The 13,078-nt window shown below is 52.7% G+C and overlaps 1 protein-coding gene across 4 annotated transcripts in view; it reads right to left on the reverse strand.

Moving 5' to 3' along the window:
- Window positions 1–13,078, reverse strand: part of Chlsn (cholesin) — a 101,775-nt gene that overhangs the window by 8,151 nt on the left and 80,546 nt on the right. Inside the window, exon 1 of one of the 4 annotated variants that reach the window (XM_085837387.1) lies at window positions 5,342–5,425. The exons of 1 other annotated variant lie outside the window; for it this stretch is intronic. Coding sequence is in view for 2 of the 3 variants with exons in the window: in XM_029477288.2 (XP_029333148.1) it covers window positions 4,382–4,621 (240 nt within the window). In the remaining variant the exon portion in view is untranslated. Of the gene's footprint in view, window positions 1–908; window positions 1,000–4,381; window positions 4,864–5,341; window positions 5,426–13,078 lie in introns of those variants that run through there. 2 more of the 4 variants (XM_029477288.2, XM_085837386.1) reach the window with 2 other exon arrangements.

A 13,078-nucleotide genomic window follows, 5' to 3' on the forward strand; every position in this document is an offset into this window, starting at 1 on the left:
TGCCCAGGCTGGCACTTCTCCTGTCTCTGTAGCCTCTGGAGTCCCAGGATTAGAGCTGCCCTCTTTTTCCCCTCTTTTTTAAAAGAGAGGTACGGTGTGGCACACACGTGGAGATAGCTCGGTGGGTTAGAGCACTTGTTGCTCTTACAGAGGACCTGGGTTTGGTTCTCAGCACTCACATGGTGGCTCTCAATCATTTGTAATTGTAGCTCCAGAGGGTCCAAAGTCCTCTTCCGAATGTAATGCTCATTCGGACATGCATATAAAACATGCACACTGGCCTGAGCAAATGCTACACCCACGGAGGGTCCTTGTATGGATGGTGGGCTCAGCTCTTTGCTGTCCCTACCAAAGCCAAGGAAGGCTGACACTTTGGGGACAGTGCAGCAATCAGCAGTCTCCCAAATGGCACAGCCTGAGGGTTCCTCCACCCACACCTCCATCACCACTCATGGTTTACACTGATCCAGGGCTGGCGGAGCAGGCAGCCTCTGTCCCATGCTGACAGGCAAGGCTTGCTGGGTGACTCTGGAGACTGAGAAGAAAACTGGACCATCCCCCAACAGCCTTGGTGTCCATGACAGGGCACAGCCCTAGCCCAAGAGTAGTGTCCTCCTCGCTGTCCCCATGACTCAGAGCTCTCAGAATTGAGCACAGGTCCCAAGCACATGACTTTTTCCACAGCTAAGATATCCCAGTCCGTCTGTCTTCTGAACAGCATGCTGTGTGTGTGTAGGTTAGCTGGCAAGCTGACCTGGAATTATAAAGCCCAGGCGAGTGTCCCCTTAGGGCAATCTTGCCTCAGGCTCCCTGAGTTCTGGGCAAGACGAGTCCTGGCCAGCCATTCCGAGCCACACTGGTAACGGGAGTCTGGCCTGCTTGTGCCTGTTGCCAGTGAGGAGGCTTACCTCTACCATCTGTAAGCAGGGGCATCCTGGTGAGTTGGTGTTTTCTGCCAGCTCAAAGACTCCAGGCGGCACTTTCTCCCTTGCCCTCACCAGGTGGTGTGTAAAGCCAGGACCAGCCTTGAACCAGGGCAACTGCGTGGGCCTGCTTCTCTTGTTTGTTCCAGGTTTAGTCAGGAAGCCCTGGCTGAACCTTACTGTTTTTGAAGCCTCAGGCGCTGAGGAGGCACACAAAGGTGGGTGCTACAGCAAACCCCAGCTTCAGGTACCCCACCATTGCCCCTCCCTTGGGTTCTATGGGGGTCAAAGAGGCCTTCTGTGTAGGAGGAAGGGCAAGGGCCCACTGTCCTTCCCAAATGAAGTTCACAGGGCAAAGAGATGTTCTCCCTCTCCACACAGCTAGAAGAAGGAGCTGCTGGCCCTGGCCAGGGCGTCACCTGTGCTGGGGCAGTGTGACTGGAGTATATTCTTTTTTTTTTTGGATTTTTGAGACAGGGTTTCTCTGTATAGCCCTGGCTGTCCTGGAACTCACTTTGTAGACCAGGCTGGCCTCGAACTCAGAAATCCACCTGCCTCTGCCTCCCGAGTGCTGGGATTAAAGGCGTGCGCCACCACGCCCGGCTGAGTATATTCTTTTAATAGGGATTTGTGCTGTCCTGGGGAGGCAGTCAATGCCCAATGTTTTTGAGCATCCAGTGGGCTCAAAAACATCTTGTTCAAACGTTCTTGGAATTATGGAGGTGGTTGGTGAATATGTCCTGAGGATTGAGAGTCCAAGGCTAGCTTGAGCTTAGCAAGTCTGTCTCAAACATAAATAAAAACCCCTCAAAGGTTAGTTATAGGCCTTGGCAGTAGAGGGCCTGGTAGCCAGTGCCAGATACACAGCTCTGTAGGGCCCTCTTTCTTGGAATGACTGAGTCAGGTGTAAGGATGAACACAGGTGAGGGTAGAAGGACCCTCTGTTGTCCCCACCCCATCATGTGACCAGAGCAGCTGTACTAGGGGCGCAGCTGAGTGGCAGGGAATCCAGTCATTTGACCCGCTTCACACAGGACAGAGTCCCAAGGGCACAGCAGATGGCCGAGGGAGCCCGGCACCTGGCCTTCTGTCTATCACATACCCAGGTGGTGCCTCCAAGGCTGGGGCATGGTCTTTGGTCCCTATCACCCCCTATACTTGTTCCCCAGACATTGGGAATGGCCTACAAGTGACAGCGATGTTTGGGAGGGGGGAAGCTTGCAGAGGCTGACAAGCTGGGTGCCAAGGCCAGTGGACTCTGTTCTCACTCCCCAGCCCGGAATCACCCTTCCTCCATTCAGTTGGAGTCAACCCGAGTCCAGGGTCCCACAGAGGTGTTCAACCTTGAGTTGAGAGCCCATTCCAGTTCACACACCTCAGCAGACTGCTGCCCGGCGGCCATGCACTCACTCAGCAGCAGGAATCAGCAGACTGCTGCCTGGCCATGCACTCACTCAGCAGCAGGAATCAGCAGACTGCTGCCCGGCCATGCACTCACTCAGCAGCAGGATTTCCAGAAGACATAGCAAAAGCACAACAAAATGATGGAGAGAGGGGAGAGGGTTTGTTTTAAAGGAAGCTTTCTATTTGGAGGTAATTACTGAAACACAGTGGATGTAGAAGGGACCCAGGGACACCAACTGCCAGGCCATAGGTCACACACAGAGGGAGAGACCTGGAAGGCTCTCTCCCTGGCTCCCCTCCCCTCCCCCCCTCAGTGTCTGCGTAGGTTAAGATGATTAGGACCCCGGTGGGGTCAGTGCCTTGCATCACCATCACTGCACAGAGGAACCAGAGTCCCCTCCATTCTGTACCACGGAACAACCTGCAGATCTGCACAATCGAGTTCAAGAAGGCACAGCATGAGCAGCCGGCGACTGAGCACCCTGGTCTGCAGTCAAGGGTCTGTGGACAGTGCAGGGGTGGACACCGGCTCTGTCGCCGAGGCGCTCACAGGCAGGCATACGTGAGCTCCTGGAGGACAGGGATAGTGGCCACCCCGTCCAGCTTTGCACAGCTGTGCTCTCACCACCTTGGTGCCAAGGCAAGGGTCACACCCACCTAGGGATCCCCTTCTAGATATGACTTTTCAAATGCACAAAATGTTACTTAAACCCCATGCTTGAAAAAGACAAAGATGACGGAGGCAGCACCCTGCTTCCTCAGTGACCTGAATGGCGGAAGAGAGCAGCAGATCTGATGCTCTCCGAGATACAGGAGACTGGGCCATCACCAGCTGCCACAGAACACACGAATCCCCAGAGGTGATGTTGTCACTGCCACCAAGCCCAGGCTCTGTCCAGGCCACAGATCCTTCTGTAGTCACAGCAGAAACACCCTGTGTCACTTACTTGGGGGTTAAACACAGGCTAAAACCTAGTCTTGGCCTCAGGCTGCCCAGAGAATTGACTTTCTCACAGACTCCAGCACAGACCACGAGGCCTCTCGGCTGTGAGTCCCCGACTGTACATTGGTTTTCTTGGCTCTCTGGCCTCAGCTCACCTGACTCAGGCTGACTGGCCCCACCAACAAGGTTATAAAGGTTCCATGGGTTTTCTAGGTCTAACCTCTACCACTGCTATCTCACATGACCCCAGTTCCAACACAGGAGCAGACAGACCCCAGGAGCTTGAACAGGTGGGCAGGGGTGCAGATTTCCTTGACTAGGCTGAGGGGCTGGCTCCAGAAGATAAAACTTTGCCTGCAGATCACAGGAACTGGTCCCAGCAGCTCTGGCTCAAGTTTAAGTGCGAAGCCCAACTTGTCCGTCAGTGAAGCTCCTGGTCCAAGAGCAAGGACAGAGTCAGCCCCTGCCACCTGAATCACGGGCGTGGGGGTGAGGCACACAATAAGCTCCCACCCAGGTGTACTCAGAAGTGGCAGAAAGCAGCCAACAGGCAGGGCAGAGGGCCCTGCAGTGGGGGAGATAGGGAGGTCTCTAATCAGACCCCTGCAGTAGGAGACCCTGAAGTGAAGGAGAGGGGCTTGCATCTATAACTGAGTGTTCCCAGGCTAGGAAAAGCCTGCTGACACAAGACCCTGTGACACTGTGCAGAGCCTGCGCTGCGTCCCTGAGCCAAGCGAGACTCAGTCTCATTTCAGCTGCAGCCTGCCTCCTTCGCCCTAGCTGGAGGCCTTCTTTCTTGCCAGGGCCAGGTACCCACATCCCCTTCTCTAGAACTTCCCGGCGTGCCCACCACCCAGAGATGCTTGTTCTAGTCTGGTTTCCACATGCCCCACTCCCAATTCTATTTGAGTCCGCCGGTAATCAAAATGCTTTTGATTTTGGCTTCCTCTGGTAGAGCAGCTGTGTCCACACATCCCAAACTGCCTGGTGGACCCCCCAAGTGACATTAAGGTCATGGAAGCTTTCTTGCTGTAGCCAAGAAAAGGCCATTTCTCCTGCTACAATGGGCCCAGCAACCACCCTGCAAGCAAGGTCAGATGTCTCTGCTCACCTGGGAAAGTGACTCCTTAGCAATCCAAAACTGCACTTTTTTTTTTTTTTTTTTAAACAGCAGAAATGTGAAGACAGCTTTGAGCCAATGAGGGCAGAGATGACCAGAACAAACACTGGGGCACAAACAACACTCACGGGATCCTCTATAGTTGCTACTTTTTTGTGTTGATCTTGCTATTATAATGCAGACCGGACTTGTAAAGCTTGAAAAGCCCATTAAGCAAAGTGCGGGAGTCATCCAAGGTATGGGTGCAAACAGCTACCAACTGGGCAGAAAATGGTGTCTCGCAGGAAAAAAAAAAAAAAAACCCAAACAATTATGCACTGTCAAAGACCATCAGCCACCAGGCTCCCACATTAGCTGAGCAGCCTGTGATCCTATTTCTCCTGCCCCCGGCCGGTGATGCTGCGAGTGTCAGCCTGTGAGCACAGCCTGCCAAGTTCTCGCCTCCAGACCCTAACTATACCACCTTCCCCACAGACTTTAAGGAGTTCCTGCAGAAAGGCTGACCTGGGAGCAATTGAGAAGGCCTGCAACAAAGTCTGCCTCTTGGGAGGTGGAAAAAAAACCCAGGCTAGTGGAGCAGGCAAGAATGAAATCAACATTACACAGGGACTTCATTAAGTGCCATAAAGTTTGTTGTTATGCCCCTCCCACTGTTCACAAGCAGTTTTTTACGTAAGTCATAAGTTGCGATTTTTGGGTCAGGGCTCTGCACACACCGCGGACACCCAGGAGGGTCCTCACGGTGGGCATGTTAACCTGGCAAGCGGTCTCAAAGCCTAAGGCTCAAAGTCTAAAAAGACTATGAGCGGGGGCCCAGGCTGTGGGCTCAGGGGTGGGCAGGCAGGGAGTGGAGAGATGGGACACCTGGACGACCTCGCGTGGCTACAGAGCGAGGCCACCACCGATGCCTCGGGGTCACCTGGCGCCGCCCGCGCCCGGGTGCGCACTGACCTCGCTCGAAGGCAGCCGGGAGTCGTTGGCGCGAACTGTCGGGACCCAGGACGCTTCACAGCAGCGAGTCCGGACTGGGGCGGAACCAGATCCAGCCGGCTGGACAGTGACGCAGGCGCGCCTGCGCCCACGGTGTGTGGGCGTGGCCTCTGCCGGGGCACGTGCCCGAACCAAGGGGGCTCATTGTATGTAGGGGGCGTGGGTGGCCGCATCCTTGGATAACCTAGGCTGTGGCTGGGGCGTGTGCTGTTGCCAAGCCACCCTCCAGCTTGCTGCGGACTTGTATTCCATAGATCCCAACACGGAATTAGGAGAGGCCCCCAGGGGTTGGGAGCACTTACTGATCTTACAAAAGGCCGGTTGGGTTCCCAGAACCCACAAACAACGGCATTTCCAGTTCCAGAGGGGTCACACACACACACACACACACACACTCTGAATGAATGCATGAATGAGAGGGGAAAATCCAGCGATCCTTCTGCCTCAATCTCCAGGTGCTGTCATTACTAGAATAAGACACCTTGCCAGGTGCCCATACAAGAAGGACAGTAGGAAATGACCTACAGTTGGTAGTTAAGAACAAGCTGCACTTCCACACTCTTGACCTTAGCAGTGAAGGAAATATGGAGATGCACCAAGGCGGACCTCGGGGCATGTGATGAAAGTCTGCTCCCAAGGCCGTGAGAAGATGATGATCTGTAAGGGCTACCGGGAAGCAGGGCTGGCATATCTGGAGCGATGTGGGAACCTGCGGTATCAGGGCCGGCCACAGACACAGCGCTGTGCTCCAGTGGGGATGCTGCGGTAGTTAGGAGGAACCTCTGTGCTGTTTTTCCAACCAGGAAGTCCTTATGTATTTCAAAATACAACGTTGAAAATAGCAAAGGTAAAAGAAGAGGAGTCACTAGAACATCCTCTGTGCTTTGGCTAGCTTGGCTAGTTGTGGTTTTAGTCAGCTTGACACAAGCAAGGGTCCCTGAGGATGAGGAAGGAACAGCAACTGAGAAGCTGCTTCCATCAGACTAGCCGGAAGGCAGGTCTGTGGTGCATTCTTTTTGTTATTTTTGTTAGTGAGAAGGTGAGGGTGACAACCCTGGAGAACGTATGAACCAAGAGGTAGGAAGCCCTTCCCCCACCCAGTGCTTTCTACATGGCTTTCTTTCTTTCTTTCTTTCTTTCTTTCTTTCTTTCTTTCTTTCTTTTGTTTTGTTTTGTTTTGTTTTTCGAGACAGGGTTTCTCTGTATCACCCCGGCTGTCCTGGAACTCACTCTGTAGACCAGGCTGGCCTCGAACTCAGAAATCCTCCTGCCTCTGCCTCCCGAGTGCTGGGATTAAAGGCATGCGCCACCACGCCTGGCTTTCTTTTTTAAGACAGGGTCTCACTATGTAGCTCTGGCTGTCCTGGAACTCACTCTGAAGATCAGGCTGGCCTTGAACTCAGAGATCTGTCTGCCTCTGCCTCCTGAGTGCTGGGATTTAAGGTGTGTTCCACCGTACTGACTAAAGGTGTGGAAAAAGACAAGACACCTTGCTGGCTTACAGACAATTCCGTTAGACTCCTCCCAGACACCTAGCAATAGTTATCACATGCTGCCTTCACTATCTGCACCCTGCCAGGTGCGGGTGACCTGGCAACAGAAGAGGACTGCCCACTACCCCAGCCCCTCTTCCCTCTCTCTTTCCCTCTTTACCCCTGTCCCCGTGCTCCTGGCAGGCCTCTCTTCCTCTCTCTTTCTGTCCTCTGTACTCTCCCTGGCTCTCTGCCCTGGTAGCTCTTCTTGCCCCACCCCTTCTCCAGACCCACCCCCAACTCCTTTTTCCAAATAAACCTCTTTTATACCAGGTCTGTCACATGTGTAATTTTCAGGGGGACACTTGGCATGGGACCGCCAGGTTCCCCCTGACCCCTGCATTGAATTTCACAACACCTCTCAATACACCCGTCTGTAGCCATGCCGAGAGCTGCAGGGAATCCAACTCCTCCTGGTGCAGCAGGGTGGGGGTGAGCACTGCTTGAAGGGTCTTTTTAAAAAAAAAAACATAATTATTTATGTGCTGGAGAGATGGTTCAGTGATTCAGAGCACATCCTGTCTCCCCAAATTCTGGGTTCAATCCCTAGCACCCACACCCTGCAGCTCACAGCTGGAACTCCAGTCCCAGGGATTCTGGCAAGCACTGTGGAACACGGTGTATACACAGACAAGCTGCTTCAAACTCGGGCTTAAATAAAAATAAATAAAAAGTAAGGAGTGCCAGGGTTACAGCTGCCTGTCACCACATCTGGCTTGCTTTTCTCTCCTATTTTAAAATTCTTTTTAGATTTATTTGTTCATGTGTGTGGATGTTTGCCTGCATGTATGTGCATACATGTGCATACCAGGCGCCTGCCTGTGAGGGCCAGACGAGGGCACTGAATCTTCTGGGACTGCAGTTACAGGTGGTTGTAAGCCACATATGGGTGCTGGGAATTGAACCTTTGTATTGGGAAGAGCAGCCAATGCTCCTAATGACTGAGTCTTCTCTCTGCCTCCCCACCACCCCCGTCTTTGAGACAGGATCATTCTGTATAGCCCTGATTGTCCTGGAATTTACCAGGTTGGCCTTGAACTCCCAGTCCACCTGCCTCTGCCTCTGCTTCCTAAGGTGTGTGCCACTGCGCCTGGCTTCCTCTTGCTTTTTTATTTCCCTCTTGGTTCCAGAGGTTGAACTCAGGTCATCAGGGTCGAGTGGCAAGCATGTTTACCCAGTGAGACATCTTACTGGCCCATGATCTTCCTTTGGTGGGGGTGGGTGGAGTGGTGAGCACATGCCACCGCAGAAGAGCGCGTGCCATGAATCTCAGAGGGCAGAGGGTAATTTAAGGGAACTGGTTCTCTCCTTTTGTCATCTGGGTTCTTGGGGTTCAATTCAGGCCTGGTGCCAGGAGCCTTTACTGGCTAAGTCTTCTTTGCTGACCCTGGTCTCACTCTTTAGCTCAAGATAGCCTCAACCTCTTAGCATTCCTTTTGCCTCTACGCCAAGTGGAGCACAGTTAAGCTGAACACACAGGACACAACTGAGTGACTAAGCGGGGCCGAGCTTCCATTAAGCCTGCCGAAGGATGTTAGAATCAAGGCGAGCGAGCTGAGCCTTTGTGCAAACCCCTCTGGAGCTTCTGTAAGAGGCAGAAGATGGCTTTTGTGTGATGCTTGCCTTGTAGACACAAGAACCCAGGTTTGGCTCCTCAGAGCCTTAGTTTCTCTTCCTGTTGCGATACAATTCTCTGACAAAGGCGACCTAAGAGAGAAAGGGCTTATTCTGGCTCTCAGCTTAAGGCCAAGTCCACCATAGCAGAGAAGTCAAGGCACCAGGAAGTTGAAGCAGCTGATGACATGGCGTCAGGAAACAGGGAGAGACGAAAGCTCAGCTTTCGGGTTACACAGTCACGTGCCCAGCCCCGGGACGGTCCTGCCCAAAATAAAGACTCGTCTTTTCACATTAATTAACATACTCAAGATAATCCAGAACAGGAATGTCCAGAGGCCCGTCTCCCAGGAGATTCTAGGTGCTGTCAAGCTGACAATTAACACTACCCAACACACCAGGCATCCAAGTAGAGTCTGACATGGCTCACTCTTGTTAATCCTGGGAATAGGGGTGGGGACAAGAAGGTCCCTAGAACTCTCTGGCCAGCCTGCCTAGTCTAATTGGTGAGTGCCAGGAGGAGCAAGTATACTGGCTAGTTTTATGCCAACGTGGCACAAGTAAGAATCATTGGAGAGGAGAGCCTCAATTGAGAAAACGTCTCCATAAGATTGTGCTGTAGGCAAGCCTTGTTGGGTATTTTCTTAATTAGTTATTGATGTGGGAGGGCTCAGTCCACTGTGGTTAGTGCCATCCTGGTAGTCCTGGGTTCTATAAGAAAGCAGGTTGAGCACACCATGGGAGCAAGCCAGTAAGCAGCTCCCTCCATGGCCAGCTTCTGCTTCTTGGTCTCTGCCTGCCCTGTTTGACTCCCCTCCATGATGAAGTATAAACCAAATAAACACTGTTGCTTTGGCCATGGTGTTTTATCACAGCAACAGCAACTCTAACGAGGACAGGGAGAGACTTAGTATTAAAATACAAGGTGAGGAGAGGCTGAGAAAGACACGAGTTAACTTCTGGCCTGCACTCACAGGTGACTGCACGCACACACTTTGGTTGTGGCTGGGCCACCCTCATGGCAGCCCATCTGCCTTGCACTGCACAGGTTCCCTGAGGGAGCCACACTGAAGAACATCATTATAGAGATGACTGCTCACTAAACCGCAGTCAATTCTAGATTCCTCCAGTCCTTGTAGCCAGGTTGGAAGGGGCACTTCTTCTTGCTCATAGCCCCGGCGATGGCCAATGAATGATCGGTGCAATGAATGATCGGTTGTGAGCCACCATGTGGTTGCTGGGATTTGAACTCAGGACCTCTGGAAGAGCAGTCAGTGCTCTTAACCACCGAGCCATCTCTCAGCCCCATCTCCACATTCTTAATTGGAATTACAGGCATGCTCACTAGGCCACACTTAGTGATCAATGGGGATCTGAACTTTGGTTCTCACATTTGTACAACAAACATTTTATCCACTGAGCCACATCCCCAGTCCCTTGCCAGCATTTTGTTTGCCAGGGGATGGAAGTGGGAAGGGTTGGGGTGATGCAAGACAAAGTTTCTCTGTGTGGCCCTGGCTGTCCTTAAACAGAGATATGCTTGCCTCTGCCTCTAAGTGCTGGGATTAAAGGTGTGCGCCACCACTAAGCTTGCCAATACCACAGCATTATGGGAGCAGCTGTCTCCTAGCTGAATGACTAGCCTGCTTATATAGAAAAGGGTATTGGCCCCAATCACAGAAAACCTAGTGTGCAAATGAGGGCTTCTATTTCCACCAATCACAGGCTCATCTCTTCCCAATTAGGTTCTGAAGTCCCTCTGCTAGGCATAGAGGAAGCGCCCGCCCACTGGCTAAAGGGCAAATGGTTTCATCTTGAGTACACACACTTGTGATAGCAGAGTCTGGTCCAAGGTGTTTGCAGCAGTCCTGCCTTCAGGAGCCTAGAGCAATCAGCTTCCATCATATCATCAAAGAGTTAAACCAGCTGCTGCCTGAAGGGTCATTCACTAGGCTCACCTGACTGACAGTTCCTCTGCTCAAGACAGCCTGGCAAGCAAGGGAGAGCCCAGCAGCACCAGGAATGGGGTCTCACTGCCCATCCCTCAGAATATTTGTTAATACGGGGAAATGAACATCTTACTAGATTTAAAGAGCTTATCCTTAGCGCCATTAGTGTTAGGATTTTTGCAGCATTAAGACCGCACCTGTCTATCGAGAAGCGAGTGCCTGTTTCACTGGGGTCAACCCAGAAGACCAGCCCTGTTATGCCTGAAGGCCAACTCCAGCCACGGACACTATTCACAGGAGCGGGGCTTCCTACACACTGTTTCATGGGCCCTTGGTGGCCTCTGAAAGCTCCACCTTTTTTCCAGGATGCGGTGCTGAAGTGGGCTAGCCTGCAGCCCTGTGTGTTTTTCATTGACTGTAGTCCTTCCTCTGCTTTGTGACTCTCAGCTAGAATGTCCCCTTTCACTCAGAGCAGTAGAATGGTTCTAAGTGATGGCTCAGGCAGCAAAGGTGACCCCTTGTGGGTCTGTGTATCAGGCAGAGGCACATGATGACAACTGGGACCTGGAGGTGTCACACCCCCAGGTGAGGACACAGTGTCTGTGCTGTGCTATGGTGGCGTCACGTCTCTTTGCCTCCTACCTAGTCAGCAGTGAGAGTGGCCCTGGTGGGTGGGGAACAGTATCTCTGGCACAGAGGCTAAGAGAGGACAGGATATTGGGGGGGGGGAGGAATTCAGACTCATGCGTCTCTATTTTTAGCACTTGCCAGCCGGAAAACCACCTCCTTCTCCTTCCCGTCTCTTCAGCTGCCACCGTTCGTGCCCGAGGTGATCTGCGTAAGGCTCAGAGTACCAGCAGGGCTATGGCAGGCTTGTTCTGACACAAGAACTCCTCAAGTCTCAGGCTAGAGAGGGTGAAGGTGAGGCTGTGGGGAGCAGGGTTCCCAGGGCCACAGAAAAGACTAGGGGCTTGGTGTAGCCTGGCAGGTCCACTCGTCTGATTGCTCCCACACGTGCAGGCAATTCCTATTGCTTCTGGAGCCTTCCTAAGGGCAACTGCTCACATGCCTGTGGCTAGGGCCCCGAGAGGGGACTTTAGTTAGGGAAGATGCTCTGTTAGTCAATAGTCCTGGATACTCCAGCTTGTCACCAACAGAAGACCGTGATGAGATCTTCTGAGTGTGAACTGTGTCACTGCCTGCCAGGCTGTCCTCTGCTAAGAGCAACTGAAAATGACATCGGGATCATCTGGAGGCCGGAAGGCCTAGCTGCAGCTGGAGATGAAGCCTGGCTCTTCTCGTGTTACTAGGGGGAAGATCTGTTTCCACCGAGGACAGGAAAGGCCCTGGCGGGCAGTCAGGGTAACTGACTGATGAGAAGGGATGGGAAGGGTACCAGAAAGGGCACCGGAACCTGTGCTGACAGAGATGACCTGTGGCTCACCACACAGGAACCACAGCTTCAAGTGAACTCAGACCACCTGCCCCACCCCAGCTCAACGTGGCCACCTTTCCATATTTGGGCGATCAGTGAGATGGCTCTTTTCTGTCATTCCAACACTTGGAAGACTCAAAGGAGGATCGCAAATTCAAGGCTAGTCTGGGTAAGATACTGTGTCAGAAATAAAATAAAATGATGTCTGCAATATGCTAGGTTCTCAGTGGCAAGAGATTATATTCATGTAACTCTACAAATAAAGTAATTTATTTATTGAGAGAAAACCTCATGGAGATCAGGCTAGCTTTAAAACTGCTCTAAAGGCAAGGCTGGCCTTGAGTTCTTGATCCTCCCGCCTCCTATGTGCTGGGACTGCAGGCATCCACCGCCATACGTTGTTTATGTGGTGCTGGGGATGGGTTCTAGGCTTTATGCACGTTAAGTAAGAGTTCTACCAACTTAGCTACAGCCCCTAGCCCCCATCAAAAACTAATAATTAACTTAAACATATTCCCTGCTCCTGGCCAATGTCCCCTAGATTCCAACCTACCCAACAACGCTCAAATGCACAAGAGAAAGTGGAGAAGAGGGGGAACTGATGAGGACAGATGTAACCCCACCACCACCCCAAACCCCCGAAAGACAAATGCACGGCTCGGGGAAACAGGGCCACTCTCTAGTTCCTGCCCAGCATTTCGAAGTACCCTTGTGGAATGCAGCTGATCTTATCGACTGCCACTCCAGAACAGCCAGGAAGACCTGCCAAGTCCCAAGAATGTGGCCCGGGAAGGGAAGTTCCGGGCGTTTCCATGGTGCTTGGCCTCAGCAGGGCACTGGGCTGCTGCGTGAGCTGAGACTCGTGACCACTGCGTACAGTACACGGCCCGAAGGAGGCCTGAGCAGGGGCCATGCCTGACCCTTAGGAGCCCTCCCTGCAGCCCTCCCTGCAGCACAAGGGAGGCCAGCTCTGTGGGATTTTTCAAATATCAACCTCAGAGCACGAGGTCAGACAGCAATTCACACACCCTACCATGTCCAAGACGTCTAGCTTGGGGACATGCCTGCTCAATGGGAGGACCGCCCGCAGCCGAGTTGACGGCTGGGGCCCTGGCTCTGAACATCTGTGCTGTGCTTCGGGTGGTGCAGAGCACTAGGAGGGTGCTCG

This window comes from Mus caroli, unplaced genomic scaffold (genome assembly GCF_978045245.1).
Source record: "Mus caroli unplaced genomic scaffold, Mus_caroli_1 scaffold_4, whole genome shotgun sequence".
In the NCBI taxonomy this organism is placed as follows: Eukaryota; Metazoa; Chordata; class Mammalia; order Rodentia; family Muridae; genus Mus; species Mus caroli.